Source organism: Vipera berus, assembly GCF_964194415.1.
Source record: "Vipera berus genome assembly, chromosome: 7".
In the NCBI taxonomy this organism is placed as follows: domain Eukaryota; kingdom Metazoa; phylum Chordata; class Lepidosauria; order Squamata; family Viperidae; genus Vipera; species Vipera berus.
The window spans coordinates 25603018-25623700 of record NC_138209.1 but is presented as its reverse complement, the minus strand read 5'-3'; the positions used below and the strand labels follow the sequence as shown (position 1 = coordinate 25623700).

The following is a 20683-nucleotide window of genomic DNA, read 5'->3' as shown; positions in this document are numbered from 1 at the left end:
ATTCCACGGCCACACTGATAATTATTGGCTATGCATTATTGTCTGTACATAATCCAATACATTATTAATGTTGCATTATTCACAGACTACTGCATTGAAAAATTGACTCCTTTCAAATATTGCAAATTTCTTGCAAAGATAATATTCAAAATTTCTTAAATACAAATTAATTTAATTTAATTTAATTTAATAATATTTATATACCGCCCTTCTCCCTGAGGACTCAGGGTGGTTTACAGGGCAGAATAAAATACTGAATACAAATTAACATCAATGTGCTTGTTTGTAATTGAAAATGGAAGGAAACAATTAACAAACATTTACCTTTGTCTTAGCATTGACATTAGCTCCTTGCTTCAGAAGGAAGTTCACCATCTTGATGTTTCCATAGTGACAAGCCACAATTAGTGGAGTGTAACCCAGCTAAATGAAAAGGACCCCCCAAAAGCGTAAGTAGAGAATGTGATAAGGCATTGGAAAGTTATTTTATTGTCTTGGAAGTTACTGTTTGTTATACCTTAGTCTGGGCATCTTTGTTTGCTCCATGCTTTATCAGCATATCAGCTACATTTACTTTATCTTCTTGAGCTGCTAAATGTAAAGATGTCAATCCGCTCTGAAAATTAACAGCATAAGTATTTTAGTGATACAAATTAATAAAAGAAATTTATTTTACATTGCAATAATTAAAGTATTTTGACACCATTAAAGGTATCCCTTTGTTGCCACAAAATATCTCTGAATATAACCTGAGTAATAAGAGTCAAAACCTGAATGCCACAAGTTGTGATCACACTGCCTCATGGAACTGAAACCTAGCAAAGGCTGTAATTTAGTATGATATTCCTTAATATGTCATCTCAGAAGTATACCCAATGAAATTCAATTGACTTTACTTTCAAATAACTTCTAACAATTATCATTGTTAAAACTCTCCAGACTGTCAATTCATTCACAGTGTCTTTCCAATTCTTGTTATATATTGAAGAACACAAAGGTTATAAATGTGAACAACACAAGAGAGAGAGGAAGGAAATAAAACTTGGTATTATAGAATTCAACACCATGACCAGTGGCCTCATACACATGCTGGAGAAGAAAGGCAGAAAAAAATGAAATATTCTGCAAGCAAAAAAAAAATTCAATTTGGGGTGAAATTTTGCCATATCTCAACTTCAGCATGATGGAAACCTCAAAATGATGTAACATATTTAACTGCAGTTTCCAATTAACACTTAAGCAGAGATCAGAGCCATCAGAAACCTCTGTGGTTATATTATCTACTGTTTATATTATCTACTATTATCTACAATTATATTATCTACTTTTATCTACTATTTTTAATATTTAATATTACCCAAATATATTATTACACATTTTCCTGTTTTTAATTCTCTAATATAAATCAATATTTTGTATTGATTTGTTGAACACATCATTTTCTAGATCACACTTCAAAAGTTCATTCTTAATAGAAGGAGGACATTACCTTTGTGGCCACATGAATATTGGCTCCCTTCTCCAAAAGTAAGTTCACCATATCAGCATGACCTTCTTGAGAGGCCAAGTGAAGTGGAGTCACTCCTTGTTTGGTCAAAATATTGGTCTCTGCTCCATAGTTCAGTAGAGTTGTGGCTATCTGCATCTGATTCTTCTTAGCAGCAATGTGTAGAGGAGTATAGCCATTCTAAAACCAGTTGCCTTGCATTAATATAGGTTTTAATTTTCTTTTGTTTTATAATAAAATATCAATAAATTGCCTCTTTAGAGAATAGCCATTATTTTTTGTAGCTTTCACCTAAAGAATAATACTAGCCTTAGTTTCTTGCATGAAATCACAGTTGCAATCCAGGCAAAGCATATATTGGCACTGATAGTTCAAATGACCAATCTTAATTATAGAACACATAACCTTTACTAAGAATAGTTAAAACGCTTTCCTTTAAATGTATTATTCTTGATTAGAATTCATATAATTTTTTTAGAACTAAAGGTAAAAATAAAGCCTTCTTTAAGAACATATGTATGGACATATCCATACATTTTCTAGCACTAATATAGTTGTAGTTTGCCATTGCTTTTTTTCACTTCTCTAGCTAGCCTACTGTCCTAGTATTTCTTCATATTCTTCTGTGCTGGTATTAACCAAGCCTTCTGTGATCAGACAAGGTCAGCTTAATGGAAACAATACTACAATACATCTCTAACAATCATTCATACTTGCCTTCCTTAAATGGATTCCTTCCAGACATATTGGATATGCAACAGCTAGGGTGAAAGATAGCTATGATCCTACTAGTCTGGAAGGTTCTAGTTTGTTTATTTTAGAAGTGTTTTTCACACTTCCCCAACATACAAACTTCGGCAGACAACACATCTTAAAGTTGCCAAGTTTGAAAAACGCTGTTTTAGAACAACCATAACAAATTTACAGTAGACGCTAAATCTCACCTTGGCAGTAGCATGAGGAGAAGACCCTTTCTCCAGTAACAGAAGTGCCACTTTCTGATTGTCATAGTGAGCAGCAACATGGAGGGGAGTGAGACCATTCTGGAAAGGGCGGTTTATGTTAAGGCATTAAGTGGTGGTTAGCTTTGCTTAAACTAGCATTAATTACAAAACAACAACATAGATTAAATAAGCAATTGATCAGAAAAAATACAGCATTTTTAATTCAAAGTGAATTATTTCATATTAGACATGTTATTTAAATCAATAATAATATTAAGAATACTATTAAATCAGTATTAGATAAAAGAATATTGCTTTTTTTAAAAAAAAGAACAAGCCATTTCAAATTCATTAAATTTTCTGAATTGATATATTGTGTAGCAGAGCACAAAATACTTTGGATTTAAAATGTTTCAAGCTTGAAATACCCTATTTTGAGTTCATACCAGGTGTTTTGTCCTTATTGAAAGCTTTCTGACGTTCCTCCAACCACCATAAAAGTGGAGACAGTTAGAAAAAAAGACTTTTCCAGAGTGGTCAGAATATTATGAGAAGATATCCTTCATTATGATTAGGACAGCAGTTTCAAACTCAAAATATTTTATACAACCTTAATATATTCCAATCCTAACTATATACTTTCATTAACAAATTGCACTCTTGGGTTCCGGTTTGCGTGCGCGGTGCTTCCGGATGTGCAGGAACAGCCTGCTGTTTCTTTCTTTTTTAGAGGACCCTGAAAAGGGTCAAAAATCGCCCTGGAGGGGTGATTACCGAGAGGAGGACTTTCCTGTGATCGCGGAAGGGCGGCAGCCCTCTGCTGGAATCCAGAATCATCTCCTTTGGCCCGAAGAAGAGACTGGCCATAAAGATGGCCAATCATGAAGCCGCTCCCTGCCGAAAGCCAAAGCACTACCTAGCACTAAGAAGCAATCTGGAGGACCTGGGTGAGCTTTTACCTTTCTTATTCCCTAACCATCTTCCTGTGGGACTTTCCTGAAAACCTCCTTCCCCATTTTTTGAGAAAACGGTGAATATCTACTCTGGGAACAAATCTTAAAGCCTCAAAGCTACAAAAGAAGTTTAATTAATTCAGCAAAGAAATTAAGTAATTTTATCTGTATTTACTAAAAAGCTTCTATTTGTTGCTGGGAATCCACTACCCTATCTTTTCTCTAAGCTGTGAATTAAGGAAAAAAATTTGGACTAATCCTACAAAAGTTCTATATTAATTTGGAAAAAGAAAAGAAAATTCCTACATTGCATGTTATATGTTACTGAAGACATCCTGTGGCGAAACCTGGTACAGCAAGTAAATTTCCTTTTTGTTGTTGTGAGAGCTCACTTAATAACAGAACTGTCCTTGACACTGAGATAAGGGTGGGAACACCTGGCACTGAATACAACTCTTCAGGAGGTGGAAAATCTATGACTATTATTAAAACAGCCTCCATGGAAGATTTAACTGCAAACAATAACGAAATGGATGAATACATTCCACCACTTGATTATAAACTGATATTGGACACAATTTTGGCAATGACAGAGCAAATTAAAGCCAAATTGCAAGAAAAATCTGACAACCTAAAGCCACCAAATCAAAATTTGATTTTAAATGAGGAAAAGATAACCCAAAATCAAATAGAAGAAGTGGAAACTAATACTAAAATAGGAGATTTCAAAGAACATCAAAAGCAACCTACAGAAGACAAAGTCCAAACTTTAATGGCAACTACAAAACTTGCAACCCAAAAAGCAGCAGCACCTGAAAAAACAACACCAAGAGTGAAGACACTAAAGGCCTTCAAATACAATATATTGAGAACTCAGTTAATCAAAGGACAATCATAATACCAGCTACTACTTTCTACCTAACCCAGATAGAATTGGAAGAACAAAAAGATTTGACTGATTTAATGACAACTATATTATATCACACTGGAGAAGAGCCTAATGCTGGGAAAGATTGAGGGCAACAGAAGAAGGGGACGACAGAGAATGAGGTGGCTGGATGGAGTCACTGAAGCAGTAGGCGTGAGCTTAAATGGACTCCAGAAGATGGTAGAGGACAGGAAGGCCTGGAGGAACATTGTCCATAGGGTCGCGATGGGTTGGACACGACTTCGCAACTAACAACAACAAAAATATTATATCAACCATCAAAACCTGAATTATCAAAGCAAAATTACAATGGTTACAAAGGGAACATCTTCCTTGCAAAACTGACATTTGGATACACTCCCTGGATTCAAATAAGGGGTATAGGAAGAAAGGAAGATACATTTGAGATTTTAAAGATGCCAAGAGGGAAGCATGATTGGCACAAAAGGAAGGCAAGAGTTAGATTTAAAAAAAAACTGAACTTGTTTTTCTTTTCGGGTTCCTAAAGATAGACTATAAAAATATCTTTTTTATGGATTAAGGGGAATCCCTAAAAATATAACTGATTTTACATTTAGCTTTTAGATCTGTAAAGGTAAACAAATGTAAGCTTTTAGAATATAACTCCGAACTATATCTTAGAACTTGGAATGACATATCAAAAGATAGTATTTTAATAATTGATGTACGGTCAAGATGACTTATAGAATATTCAGTGGTTACTTTTGAATCATAGTATAGAACCTAGGATTTTATATATAAAAGATAGTATTTTAATAATTGTTGAATGGTTAAGGCAAAAAACATATTTCTAATAACTGGTGATTTGTTAAGATGAAAATTAGACTTTAATGGTAAAACATAAGAATGCTTTGTAATGAATAATATAAGTTTTGTAGACAAAAGAATTATTCTTTATTGAAATAGGGAATTGTGGGTTACCCCAAAATTAAGCTTTTTCCTATATACTATAGCCCACTCTAGAATATCCTATTGCAATTAGATAAAATTTAAAAACAGGATATTGATATGTATTACTGAAAATATATTTTAAGTTTTGTTGATTGAATAGGTTACAACTAGAAATGTACTAACTTGCCTATTTTGACTATGTAATAACTAAGGGAAGTAGAAAGGGCATCTCTGTTGATGTAACCTGAACTATTTACAACTGGTTATTTCTTATTTTAACTACCCAACCACCATATTGTTTCACAAATACATGTATATGTAAATATTAAAAAAATCAATAAAATTTGTCTAAAAAAATTGCAATCTTCAAGTACTTCATAGCAAAAAGTAAAATAAAGCACTTCTATTTTATCTATGGGATTTCTGGCAATCCTGGAAAAAAGCCATCCCATTGAAATATTTTATTATTGTTGTTGTTGTTGATGATGATGATGATCATTGCACAGTCACCCAGATGTTCAGACTGGATTTGGCATTTTTTGTCTACCTATTGAGTCCTTACCAAGGACCTGGGATAGGCAGATGTGGATGTTTGATGGTATTACAGATATCGTCGCAGGATGGAAGCAGTTCCTAGTAAGGCCGCCTTTTGCAATTGACTAATGGCAAATTTGTCAATGCCAATAGTGTTCCAGTGGTGCTTCAGTTGTTTTGGGATTGCACCCAAGGTGCCTATTACTATTGGTACCACCCTTGCTTGCCTTTGCCACAGTCTTTCTATTTCTATTTGTAGGTCTTTGTATTTTGTTATCTTCTCCAGTTCTTTGTCTTTTCTGCTGTCTCCAGGCACTGCCACATCCACTATCCAGACTTTTTTGTCTTTCTTATTGACAATTGTTAAGTCTGGGGTGTTATGTTGCAGGTGCTTGTCTGTTTGAATTCTGAAGTCCCAAAGCAGTTTAACTTTACAATTTTCCATGATTTTCTCTATTCTATGATCCCACCAGTTCTTGCTTACAGGCAAATGATATTTCTTGCAGATCTTCCAATGCACCATTGTTGCTACTTTGTCATGCCGCTGCTTGTAGTCAGTCTGTGCGATCTTCTTGTAGCAGCTTTCCAGGTGGTCCACTGTTTCTTCAGCTTCTTTGCATAGGCGGCACTTACTGTCTGTTGCTGTCTTCTCAATTTTGACTTTGTATGCACTTGTCCTTAAGGCTTGGCCTTGGGCAGACAGAATTAGTCTCTCAGTCTCTTTCTTCAACTTTCCTGCTCTTAGCCATTGCCAGGTCTTGTTATTATCTGCTTTCCCAGCTATTTTTTAATGTAATGGCCATGTAGTGCTTTGTCTTCCCATTCCTCTATTCTATTCTTCATTTGGTCTTTCTTGTAGGCCAGTTTGGTCTCTCCAGTAGTCAGTAAGCCTTCCTGATATACTAATTTCAGTGCATCTTCATCATTGTCCTTCAGATATTCTTCCAAAGCCATTTTTTCTTCTTCAACCATCTGATGTACTTGCAGCATTCCATATCCACCTATTTGCCTTGGTAGATAGAGTCTGTCAATGTCACTGCGTGGATGAAGGGCATGATTCATTGTCATTATTATTATTATTTATTATTATTATTATTTACAAAAATACTCAGGGTAAAATTACATGCGAGTGTACTTATAGAAAATAGTGGGATCCGCTCCCTTAATCCCTCATTGTACAATAATTGTACAATTCATTTCCAAGCAGTTGCATTGTTGCTGAAAGAATTACCACAAAGTTGCAGGTGAGGTCAAACTGGGAAGCAGAAGCAGTGTGAGGGAGGAAATTGCTGCAAGGTTATTTAAATCTCTGCCAAATAAATCCCCAAAATGTTTATAGAGAAGGAGGAAGCCAAACTGGGAGTCTCAGAATGCTATATTGACTGGGCAGGAAAGCAAGCTCATGTGAAAGCATCAAGTTGATCAAGACTAAATTTGTAAGGAAGGATGGGCAACCAAGTGCCTCTCCTAGGCTATTTGAGCAAGATACACAACATGGAAATATTGTTTATGGGATTCCATGTTAGCTTGAAGATAATACATATTTCCTCCCTTTTCAACTCTGAGTTGGAAAATTAAATATGTATCTAATGAGGTAACAGAATATTGACACTGAGATTGGCACTGACACATTGCAAAGAACAGTCTATTGCTAAATGTATCAATTTCTTTATCTTCCCTTTATAATACCTATTTTTGTTCCACCTTTTCTTGTCCAACTGCAGATCATTAACTATAATTGGCATGAACATGTAAGACTAGATTTTACCATATTTAGTAGATCTTATGAAATAAGTGTAGAAACATTGATATTGCTAACTATAATGTTCTGGGCTTTTTATGACATGGAAACTACATCTGAAAAGGAAGCCTTCACGTGATAGTCCTATAAAAAGTCAGTTAATGAAATCCATTGCCCTTTACAATAGGATATAAGCAGTATCTGTAACAAATAATAGTGGGAAAGCTTCTGTAAAAATAGAATAGACATAGTATTTGTGTAGTGTTATAAATGATATTTTTATTTTGATATCAACTTCTTCCTATTTAATATTGAATGCAACATCAGAACTAGGGTATTTAACACTTAGAACAAAAATTTCTTGGTTATTAGTAATTCAAACTGAAATAATAATTCCTACCTTCCCAGCTGAATCAACAGGTGCACGACGCTGCAACAGGAGCTTTGCCACATCAAGACTTCCATACTTTGATGCCACGTGTAGTGGTGTGAATCCCTTCTGCAAAATACAGAAGTAGAAAACTGGAAAGGAAAGCCTGTCATGCTTTACCCAAGAACACAACAGCTTTCTTACCTACCTACCTACGTATGTGTATACATACATACATACATATTCCTTGATAAGATTAAAAATGCGAATCCCAGGCATATTAAAATTAACAAACTAAGCGAACACTGGGATGGAATGAGAAAAACTAAAACAGTTTTTATTGCTAAAAGATCAAGCTTTTGTTGGCTAACTGCCAACGTCGTCACGATGGAAATGCTGGAGTGGGGAGATCATGTTTATACTGTTGGTGTCTGCACTCCTCTCATGGAGCGCCTCACTGGTCTGTTTGTTGAGGCCGGCCGTATTCCTTTGAGTTGTCGTGCATCTGTTTTTGGGGGATGTAGTTGTCTCTGGGTGTCTGTTGTCAAAAGTGGATTGCTGACAGTTCCATGTGTTATAGCCATAGCTCTAGTCATTGCCCGTGTTCTTATACCAATTTTGGCATGACATCTTGTACACAACCGAGGATTTTTCTTCACTGGGGGGTGGATCTTTAGGGCGCATGACACAAGCTTGTAAAGTCCGATCAGGTCTGTGAGCAACACCGACCTTGTGAGGGGCTAGTATGCGCGCTGTGGCCTCAGATACACCGTGGATATAAGGCAGTGTTATCCATGATGTTAAGGCATTTTCACATTGATGGCGGGTAGGTTTACCTGGCCTGCTGTATTGTCTAATGAAATTAGGTGGATACCTGTTGTTTCTGCAGACATGATAAAGGCGGCGTCTTTCTTCCCTTTTTGCCTTATTCGTGCTGCAATGCATGTCTATACATCTAAAGAGGGTCCTAATACAGCTGGCCTTATGAGTTGTGGGGTGATTACTTTCGTAATGAAGTATCCTGTCCATATGGGTGGATTTACGGTAGACCGATGTGTTTAACGAGCCGTCACGTTGATGTCTAACCAACACATCTAAAAGGCCAAAGCCCCATTGGTCTCTTCTTCCGCAGTGAAGTGGATATCAGGATAGATGGAACTGAACTTCCTCATCAGCCTGTCCTTGTCCTGCCTTTTGACGATCACAAAGGTGTCATCCACGTATCTTACCCAAAACTTGGGGTGATACGTGGACATCTCCCGGGTCTCTAACTGTTGCAGGACTGCCTCTGCAATGACACCAGAGATGGGGGACTCCATAGGGGTACCCTTCACCTGTTCATAAATGGTGCCTTGAAACGTAAAAAACGTTTTCAGACATAGAGACATAAGCTGAAGCAGATCTTCATTGCTAAGTGAATCTTGATTCTGTCCCAGTCCCTGCTGTTGCAAGCGGTCCCCAATTACAGCAAGTGCTAAGTCTTGTGGAACTGAGGTGACATCATAGGAAACCTCCCTATTCATAAAATTTGATAAAATTATAGGTGTTACTTGGCTAATATTGGAACATTAGAACCAAAACTTGAAAATTTACCTTGGTAGCCAAAGAATGTGCTGCACCTGCCTCCAGTAGAACTGATGCTACATCAACTTGGCCTTCTCGGGCAGAGATGTGTAGCGGTGTATATCCATTGGTCGTTGCAGCATCTGGGTGTGCCATGTGTTGCAGAAGTAGCTGCACAATTTCTGTTTTACCCAAGCGAGAAGCAATATGCAGTGGTGTCTGTTCCTCCTATAACTCAAAACAGGAAAGGAGTTATCTATCTATCTATCTGTCTGTCTGTCTGTCTGTCTGTCTATCATCTATCTATCTATCTATCTATCTATCTATCTATCTATCTATCTATCTATCTATCTATCTATCCTATCCATCCATTCATGTATCTGAGTTCTTCTCACTGAAGATTGCTAGAAAAAAATGAAACCTGTTCATCATTAATACATCTACAATTCTTCCAGCTTTTTAAAAAATGTTGCGTGACATATGTGAATACGTACCCTGGCTCGTGCATCAACCAAAGCACCATTCCTCAGGAGACAGCGCACCACTTCTACTTGTCCTGCACGAGCTGCCATGTGTAAAGCAGTCTCCCCACGCTGAAGAAGAATGACTGGGTCAAATTTGCTAGCCATCTGAATTAAACCTTCAAACTCATTTCACATAAGTTAGTCTTGTACATGATAAGTACATATTTTCCACATAATGTGAGTTAAAGCTATTGTTCTAATGATACAATATAAAAACCGAAGAGAGAAATCTAATGTCAATTTTCCTCTGACAGAACTTTTTCCTACATGATGCTAGACCCAAGTTGGAAGGAAAATGTGAAGAACCATAGCAACAAGAATTACCCCCTCTGTTTCTCTATTCCTAGATAGCAGAAAATTGCTAGAAAATTAACAATGTTCTAACAAAAAACCAATAGCTGGACTCAATCCTTGGTTTATAACATTAAATATATACCTTATCTTCATATGCTACTTATGGACATCAATCTGACAAATATATTTAAAAGTGAAAAACAGTAAATAATATAGATGTTATGGTTGTTATTCTTGAACATAATGGCTGGAAAAAATCTAGTTTGTAGCAATTGTGCAAGGTTTAGTTTTCAGTCTACATACAATTTCAGAGAGCTTGGAATACTTATTTATCATTGGAAAATTATTATTACCACAGACTTTTGAACATGCTGTATCATATATGGCCACCACTGGCACAACTCTGCTATTCCTATGAAGACATAGGAAGGTTGAGGAGTAAATAAAAACAAAAGATCCTGAAATTATTTATTTAGGATATTGCTTAGACATTGCTTTGAGATTTTGAAAATAAAAGTGTGTTTTAAAAATATTTACAAGACAAGCAGATGACCAAAAAAGGACCATATTGCATTTTGAATGTATCCCAGTAAGAAAGCTGGATAGAAAAGGTTTACAAAATACTAATTTCTAGTGTAGCTTCTGGTTAAGACACATCACAGCTAGCCTAGGATTATTCAAATCCAAGCCATACTCACAATGTTAGTGACATCTGGAGAAGCACCATTTTGCAGTAGAAGGAGAACTATGTTCAAATGCCCCATAAATGCAGCCACATGAATTGGCGTCAGGCCTGACTGTGAAATAAAGCAATAGCAATTTTACTCCTCTGCAAAATGCCTTTAAATTATGCCTGATTTATATATATATATATATAATATATATAAAGGAGAGTGTGAAGAAAAAGAAGAGATGGCCATAAGAGATGGCTCTTTGTGAAATTTCTCTACCTCTGTTATAGCTTGGATTGAAGCCCCATATTTCACCAGCAGTTCCATTACTTTAATGCGATTTTTCTTGCAAGCAATGTGCAGTGGAGTAAAACCATTCTGTGCAAAAAACAGTCATGTTAGTTAAAGCATGCACCTTCCATTGTCAAATAGATAGGTTATCTCCTTTTTAAAAAAAAGTCAGATTCTGACATATTGAAAAAACAGGAATACCAGGGCCACTGGAACAGCTGCAGCAATGACTCCAAAAGAGTATTTGTGAATGGACATCTTAAGCAGACAAAATGTCTGATTGGCAATTTAGTGTGTGTGGTATTCTTCATTCTTTTTGTTATAATAGTAGCTATGGAGACCACAGTAGTGCAGCATTACCCACCATGTGTAAATAATGCAAACTCACAATCAACAACATTGATATAGGACTGCACTGCACTAAAGTAGCTTCCATGCTGCTTAGAATATGAAGAAGGACATTAAAGTAAGAATGTTTTGTTTATATTGCCACCATTTTCTACGGCTCAGAATGGAAGCCTTCTAATTAATACTAGACTGTGTTAACTATAATGGAATAATTACTTCAGTAGTTAATTTGACCTTATCTTGTATAAAGGTCTACATGTAAATCTATACATTTTGAACAATTGTAGGACAATGCTGAAATGTTGCTTTTTTTTGCAAAGAAATAGAACATAGCAAGAGACCTCTGATTAATTATTGAGAGACCCTATGAGTCTTGAATAATGGGGTTTACAACAACCATAAGAAGTATGTCAATTTGTAATTTATTTTACAAGAAACCCAAATATGCATGATCCTACTCTCATTCATGCAGTACTCTCCCAAGAAGCTTTCTAAAAGTTCAGAATTGCTCTTGAATGCTCTGGTGGGATAGGAGGCGGCTCCACTGAAGGGCACTATTTGTTCCAAACTGGACAGAACTCTACAAATAGCCCCCCAGCACCCTTTATCTGTAGAAAGCCAAGGTTGACCATATGACATTATTCCAGAAGAGTCATGTGGCACAGAAAAGCCCCTTGGATAAGACAAGTAGAAAACTCAACATCCATGAACATCCCTGTCTGCATATTTTTTTTTAAAAAAACAGTCCACTTTAATCATCACTATGTACAAGAAATACAAGTTTTATAATGGGGTTTGAATTTGTTGTTATTGGCTCAACATACTTTATGGTATTTTAATGGTACGTCTGCAGAATCCTGTGAAATTAGTTTAATCCCTATGATATTTGTGGAAAATCGTAGATTATCTCCTAACTTTGAGGATGCCCATTACAGTAAGAGCAATCAATCCCTGTTTCCTTTTCTTCCGTTTTTTAAAATGCTTTTCATTTCAGTATTGCCAATTACTTATTGCCTGAATTTTTAATAATGCAAGTGTTTCTAATTCTAGCCAGAATAAAGCACCAATGAATGTTTTTGCCACTCCCAAGATGCTCCCAAAATGAAGTTATTTGCAATGATACTACCTGACCATCTAGGACCATTTGGGAATAAGAAAAAATAGTCACAGATTGATTTCTTTTAACATGTAAACTTGGCATATGGGTTTGGCACAAATAAAACAAGTCTTCTTTTAAGTTATTGGAATGCTTAGCAATTTCTAAGCTATTAGAAATGGAAAAGAAAGGAAATGTTCACTTTCTTGTCTCACATCTGAGACAAGCCCCCATCCTTTTTTGGCTTATCCTATTCTTGGCCCCAAATTTTCTCTCCTCCATCTGCAAATAAAGGGAATAAGCTGAGGATACTATTTCAGATCATTCTTAAAATTGTATCCATGATACCTAAAGGCAATTATATAGAACACAATCACAAAATACTACATTCTAGAACTGCACTGACTAAGCTAAACAAACAGTGTGATTTGTGTGCTACAAAAATGCACTATTTCAACAAAACAGGCAAATCATGCAAAAACAAATGCATGGTAATTGAATTCATGTTCAAAATAGAAACATACAGAAGTATGGGCATTTAATAGGAAAGGATGGGTGTGTTTTGACATTACAACACAAATTCCATTTCTTCTACATTTGTGTGTGATACTGTATCGATAATATGAAAGGGCAAAACATATGTCATATTTATGTTATATTGCATATTTCATTATTAGGGCATTATCATGGTTAAGTAAGGACACTTATGCACAGAAGGCATATACTCAGGAACAAATTATTTCTTTTATCAAAAACAAAAAAGAGACTTGGGTATCTTAAATGTTAACAAATGTACTATGTTAATTCTGCCTAAAAGTGTTACATAGTGTATTTCCAAGCAACATCAAATCAAAAAGTGTTTAAGGTTAAAACATGACTCATACATTGTGTATGAGTAAATCCGTATGTCATAAAAAAGTAAAAATTTCCTTTACGGGGAGTCTGATTTTGGTAACTTGGTTATTACATGGACACATCCATGTGTTTTTCTTAGCAACAGTTTGGCCATTGTATTTCTTTGCCTTCCTATCTGATCTATAGTTTTCTACCAAGGATTTAACAACGTTTAAGCTTGCTTAGTGTTTGAGCATCTAAAGATTCATGGAAAATTTTATACATTATACATTTAATGGTGCTGTGAAGTAGGTAGACATGTACAACCAACTTTATGGAGGTATATTAGATAAGGACAGTGCAGTTAAGTTTATCAGCTATATCAAGATATACGTAATCATTGTTACTTATACTTCATAATTGGTAGGTGTGGGCAACATTACACAGACTTGCAAAGCAGTCTCTAGAAGAGAATTTTAGCTTCCAAAGCATTACATGAATATCCTTGGAGTAAAACTTGCTTTGGTTATTTTATGGCATATTGGCCAAAATTTGCCTAACCAGGAATGTTCTTATCATTATCTAGGAATGGTGCAGGCGACGCTGATACAACTTAAAGTGGTGATCTAGACAATATTTCATTTCTTTTGCTAAAAAAAAACAAAAACAAAAAAACCTTGATTGACCAAAGTTGTGATGGGCAGAAAAAAGTGAATTATCTATGGATCCATACATAGAAGCCTATAACATGTAAAGTGAATGGTAAATGGTAAATAACATAAATTACTGAATAAGCTGAACAAAATACATATATTGGGTATCTGTGAAATTAAAAGAAGGGGGAAGGTGTGGCACCCACCCTCTGGAATATTCTTCCCCCTGAGATTACACTTGCCTGAACCCTACTGGCATTTTACAACATATTAAAAACTTGGTTCTGGCATCTAGGCTGTGACAGTATGGTTCATAGTTGATTTGAATATTGGATATTGTTGATGTTCTCAGCAGTTATTTTTATACTATTGGTTCATTTTTAAATTTTGTCTTTTTTATTTTGTTTTAATTGCTAGCCACGTATATGAAATGGGTGGCCATGTAAGATGATAAATCTGAATGAATGATTTTGTGAAGTTGATGAATGCATGCAAGAAAAGGAGAGGAATTTGAAATGGAATGGGTTCTAATAGAGCAGCTGGAAGAAGAACTATTCTGAAACAGATGAGTAAACTCTAGTATTCATATTCTGTATAGAAAAATCTATAAAAATGCTAACTTAGGCAATCAAATATATGTATCAAATCAGAATTATTAAGCAAATAAATATTGCTGACCATCTAGCAAACATATATTAGCTCAACCTTCCCCAAGTGATGGAGAAGATACAACACTCAGGTTTTGCAAACAGCATAAATATAATGGCTAGAAACTACTACCATATAGGATTTCCACACCAACACAACTTCATAGCACCTATGAAGAAGGCTGCATCATGCTGATGTCATTCACTACAGCATACTGCTTATGGTGAAGAATATAATGTAGACTGTGATGAGGAAACCCTTAATGTTTCAAAGTCTATGACTGTAATTCTGTGCAGAAGCTTCCCTTTCTCATGTACCATGACCATTCTATTTGCTTCACATTCTTTTCACATGACACTGTACCCATTAGATATCTTTTAATGTTCGATTGTTTCATTAACTACATGGATTTGTGGCAGAGTTATAGAGTGTCCTACTGAAAAGGCCAGCAACTGTCTTTATGTAGCCAATGGACTGAATGTGTAGAATCAATATTCCATATCCCTTTACACTCCACCAGAAATCTAGGAAAAGTTTACCAAAGCACGGGCATTTGGATTTGCTCTCTTATCCAGCAGAAGCTTGGTGACACGATAGTGACCACAGTGTGCAGCAACATGGAGGGCAGTCAGGTAATCCAGTGTAACATCATCAACAGGAGCCTTGTGCTGCAGTAGGTGTTTGACACACTCCACATGGTCACCCTGAGCAGCCATATGAAGTGGAGACAGTCCATTCTGAAACAAACAATGCAAAACATTATGCAGTGACAACTTGTAAATGCATGTGCATGCGCACACAACAAAACTAAATTTAAGTCTTGAAAAACTGCCTATAAAGTTAGCAGATGCATCCATCAAGTTACAATAATGCATTGCCTAGTTATATTTCAAAGCTGATTTTCAAGATATACTGTACAAACTTAAGATTTGCTTATTTACTTGGAAAACCTCACTCTGTTTTAGAAACTAAATGGGTATTCATGCATTTGTGCTTTGAGTCCAACCCACTGTCTACTGTAGTATATTAATACTGCTTTCCCTAAATGTGCATCTCATTTGTTCATATTTTAATTTTGTCTGCACATACTCTGCTTGTAGAAGTTTATGAATGCATTTTTACATAAAAAGCAATGAAAACAGTGCAGAAACAGAAGAGAATGAGAAAATAAAAAACTACATGATAAATATGAGAGCAAGGGTGTATGAATTTTAAAATATTTGATTACATTTTTATCAATTCCCCTACTAGTTATTATTCATTTTATTGCTGTGGATTTCAATAGCAAATAAACTCCCTTAAGATACTAGTCGGAATTATAAACACACCTTGGTTCTGGCAAGCAGTGGGGCACCTCGTTCCAGGAGAAGCTCTACAACTTGGTCATGTCCACTTCGTGCAGCACAGTGCAGTGGAGTCAGCCCATCCTTTGAAAACAGCAAAAGCAGAAACCCTGTTGTTTTATCTTAGAGTCAAACAGTCACTTGACTGTACTGTTAATACAAATCTTGAAGCAAAATTAGGTCTTTATTGAAGTGGCAATGATGAAGTATTTGCTTTAGGTATGTGTGTGTGTGTGTGTGTGTGTGTGTGTGTGTGTGTGTGTGTGTGTATATATATATATATATATATATATATATATACATATATACATATACATATACATATACATATACATATACATATACATATACATATACATATATATATATATATATATATATATATATATATATATATATATATATATATATATATATATATATATATATATATATATATATATATATATATAAATTTATTAGCAATGAAAAGAATAAGAACCATTAAGAATATGTCTCCTTCATAAATACCCAATCTGCCTATGTAATAGAAAATCATAAAAAAATCTTTTCAAAACATGTAATTATTTCTGAAGTGTGGGTTGATCAATTCAGGACATATGCATTCTAAAAAGGATGCTGAGGCCCTGCCCTCCACGCAAGCGAAGGAAAAGAAGGCCAGAAGACTACGTGTTTCTGTCTGTGTTCCATTCCTTGTGGAATAGAGAGTGCTTCCCTGGCAGTTTTCAGGAAGCAAAAAAACAGAACTGATTTTCAGAAATTTAAATTAAAGTTTATGGAGTTGGATTCTGTTGACCCGAGATAGTTGTTTATTGTTATTTTATTATGCGTGGTATACTGTACAAGTAGTCCTTGGTACAACCATTCATTTGGCAACGGTTTGAAGTTATAGTGGCATCAAAAAAGTTACTTACAATCAATAGTTATGATCATCAAGCATCCCCATGTGCACCTGATCAAAATTCAGGCAATCATCATGTATTTATAACAGATGCAGCATCCTGAGGTCACGTAATTGCCATTTGAGAGCTTCCCATTTGGCTTGTGACAAGCAAAGAAAATGGGGGAAGCCAGATTTACTTAATGACTGCATGTTTCACTTAACAACTATGGCAAAAAGGGCGTAAAATTGGGTGAGACTCACTTAACAACTTGGTTAGCAATGGAAATTCTGGTCTTGTGGTTGTAAGTCAAAAACTATCTGTAACTAATTCTCGGTCTACGGTTAAAATGCTAATTGCCCAGGAGGCCATGTGAAGTCAGCAGTATATAATAATGAAGAGACAGACGGACATTTTGTTCCATGGTAACAAAAATTGAGAAAAGGAACAATAAAAAGGGATAATAAGAATGTCAAATGAGATACCCAAAATCTTAAAACTGAGATGGCATCAGAATGATGCTAAATAAATAAAAAATATAAAATAGGAAAAAAGATGCCAGCCAAGGAAGACTAAACAGCATTTAAGCATTGTTTGACAAACTTGTTATCAGAACATGATTCTTGCATTCTTTTCTTTTCTTTCTTTTCTTTTTTCTTTGAGACGCTGTCTCAAATCACATCAAAGGCTTTTCTAGCATGAAACTCGCTGATTATCAGAAGGCAAACCAGTGAAAAATTTACTGATTCTGGATTACCAAGAACCAACAATGGAAAGCCGAAAAACAATAAAGCCTTAAAATAAACCAACAACTACAATGCCAAAGAAATGTAGAAAAACTTGGAAATTGTACTGTATGTTATCTTTGCAGACACTACAAACATGGTAATGATCTATGTAGGTCAACATTCAGTGAGTTCAGCACATTGAGCTCTCTAAGTTACAATTTATTTACTCTTAAGAGCCTAATGCTTAAATACAGACATACACATATATATGTATGCATGTACATATATGTATATGTGTATACGTATATACGAACATACATATACATACACACACACACTTATGTAATTGAAACTGTTTATTGTTAAAACAATATATTAAACTTTGTTTCTTTTTCCTTTTTTCTGTTGTATTTTTGTCACCTTTTTTAAAGCATTTGTTTTCCTTTTTTATTTGATAACGTATGTATTTTTATCATGATTATTTCTGTTTTATTCAGCTTTTATTTTTGTTATTTAAAAGCAGCAAATAAATAAGACCTGAAAGCTGTAACTGTAACTACCTTAGAATCCATTAATTTTAATGTTACTTTATTACCAATAGCTTGTGTTATGTTATATATGCACTTAAGTGGATGGTAGTCTTAAATGTCGCTAAAATTTCCCACCACAGAAATAAAGCAAGTCATTACATTTGAAAGTAGGTATCAGTTTCTAAATCCCAGAAATGGACTGAAGTATTGGATGACATAATAGCTTGATAATCCACTTTTAGCACCAATGGTTAGGGCAGGGCTTCTCATAGAAGAAGAAATAGTAGTACAGAGAATTTTCTATTTCTAAATGGACCTCAACTGTTCCACATTACTCCTGCCCAAATGCTACGTAAATAAACACGTCACTGCCCAAAGAATGACTAAAATGACTAAGAGCCTTGGTGGAGCAGTGGGCTAATGCCTCCTTAAGTAACACCAGCTGCCTGCAATTAGTGCAGGTTCGCATCCCACCAGGCTCAAGGTTGACTCAGCCTTCCATCCTTCCAAGGTAGGTAAAATGAGGACCCAGATTGTTGGGGGCAATAAGCTGACTTTGTAATAATGCCGCCTGAGATGGGGCCGAAAGCCCTAATAAGCAGGCATATACATAGAATGAAGGCTATTGCTAAGCACATTGATTTGTGCTTTAATTGTAAGCCGCCCTGAGTCTTCGGAGAAGGGCGGGATATAAATGGGATTAAAATTAAAATTAAATTAAAATTAAAATACAAGAATCTCTCCCTCCCCTCCCCGCCCCCGCAAAACGTAGCTACTTTTCTGTTCCTTTGTTTGTGTCTGTAATGCTGAAGGAAGAAGGAAAAAGGAAAACCATATTGGCTGTAAGCCTGTTCATATAGATTGAGTTGCATATGTGAAGGAATTGACCTAAGCAGAAAGTAGGACTTGCATGTTATCTCTACCATTCTCTCACCAGCTGGAACTCTGAAGGAGAACATACTTATATTTGTTTGAATGGAAATACAGTTCCCCGTGTGTTCCAGGGCTCTACTTTACTGTAGACTTGAACTATACAAATGGATATGTTTACAATTCAGGCTATAGGCAGCAAATGGCTTTTTTGACCTCTAGCATAACTCATGGAAGACAAAGAATGTCCCTTTGAGCAGATCTCAGCCTAGAAAAAGTTGAATGCCTTGCTCTGGTGCATTCACCAGGCACAAACACCAAAAGCCCAGGAGAAATCAATAGACACCATTATTACCATTATCACCAACTGGTAATATTCATACAAAAGGGCAATCTAGTAACCTTCTGCCAAAAATAGAGCACCTGGGGTCATCTCTTAATCCATGTAAAATCTGGAATTGTGTTCTGTAACTAAGTGAAACACATGCCAACATCTTAGCTTCTCAACTAACAGAAGTAGTTTGTGCCAAGATCTCAGGCAATTTGATGACCTAGTCTAATTGTATGTCTCCAACCAGGAAGCAAAGGCTACACAATACTGTAATAAATCCCATTATGGCAGATAAACTTTGCATGTAACAGGCAGAACTTTTAATATGGTTAGAAATTACCAAATGTTTATCAGAAAATAAAATTGTATACAAAGAAGTAGAGAAGATAAATACAGCGGAAAAACCATTACTTGTATGACTGTTTTTTTTATATGTAGGCACTTTTTTCACTGTGCTCCTTGACTTTTATTAGTAGAACTTCTAGATCCTTGTGTTTTCAGCTAGTGTGATCAATGTAGTGTGAATTACTGGCACTTCTTCCAATTTCAAAACTCATTTTCTTCTGGTCCAGCTTCCCTTAATATATATATTCCACATACAGATCAAAAAAATAAGGGGAAAATAAATAATCTTGTCTCACTGCTTTGCTGACCTGGAATCAATCTGTTTCACCATATACAGTACTATGGCTTCATGACCTGACTTGTATAGGTTTTGCATGAGGACAGTAGAGATTTCCACTTTTCTAAGCCCATTTCACAGCTTAACATGACTGATACAATCAAAGGCTTCTCCAGAGTCAATGAAGCATATACTGACTTACTTTTGGTATTCTTCAGCTTTCTCAATTATCCAGCATGCATCAATAATAATATCTAACATCTTGTGTTTCTTAGCCTTTTTAAACATCAGCTTTCCATGTAGGGTCCTCTGTACCATACTTTACATACTCTGTTATGTAGAGTGACCTCTTCCAACCTACTGGTCATTGTATTATTCTCCAGATTTGCTGGCACAGTTTGGTTAGAACCCGTATATATTCTTCTTCTATTGCTTGCCATATTTCTACAACTATTTTGTCAATTCCTGTAGCCTTACAACTTGGTAATCATCAAAATAGTGATCTAACTTCATCTTTAGTACCAAAGATCATGGTCTCAAAAGGTCTGCTTTTATGAGAAATGTTTG

The 20683-nt window shown here is 35.6% G+C and overlaps 1 protein-coding gene across 1 annotated transcript in view; it reads right to left on the bottom strand.

Moving 5' to 3' along the window:
• ANK2 (ankyrin 2) overlaps nucleotides 1–20683 on the bottom strand; it is a 320058-nt gene that overhangs the window by 88542 nt on the left and 210833 nt on the right. The window contains exons 10-20 of the mRNA XM_081332775.1: nucleotides 16140–16238; nucleotides 15351–15548; nucleotides 11221–11319; nucleotides 10969–11067; nucleotides 9947–10045; nucleotides 9483–9680; nucleotides 7920–8018; nucleotides 2452–2550; nucleotides 1490–1687; nucleotides 518–616; nucleotides 325–423 (exon numbers count right to left, since the gene is read on the bottom strand). Coding sequence (XP_081188901.1) covers nucleotides 325–423; nucleotides 518–616; nucleotides 1490–1687; nucleotides 2452–2550; nucleotides 7920–8018; nucleotides 9483–9680; nucleotides 9947–10045; nucleotides 10969–11067; nucleotides 11221–11319; nucleotides 15351–15548; nucleotides 16140–16238 — 1386 coding nt within the window. The remainder of the gene's footprint in view (nucleotides 1–324; nucleotides 424–517; nucleotides 617–1489; nucleotides 1688–2451; nucleotides 2551–7919; nucleotides 8019–9482; nucleotides 9681–9946; nucleotides 10046–10968; nucleotides 11068–11220; nucleotides 11320–15350; nucleotides 15549–16139; nucleotides 16239–20683) is intronic.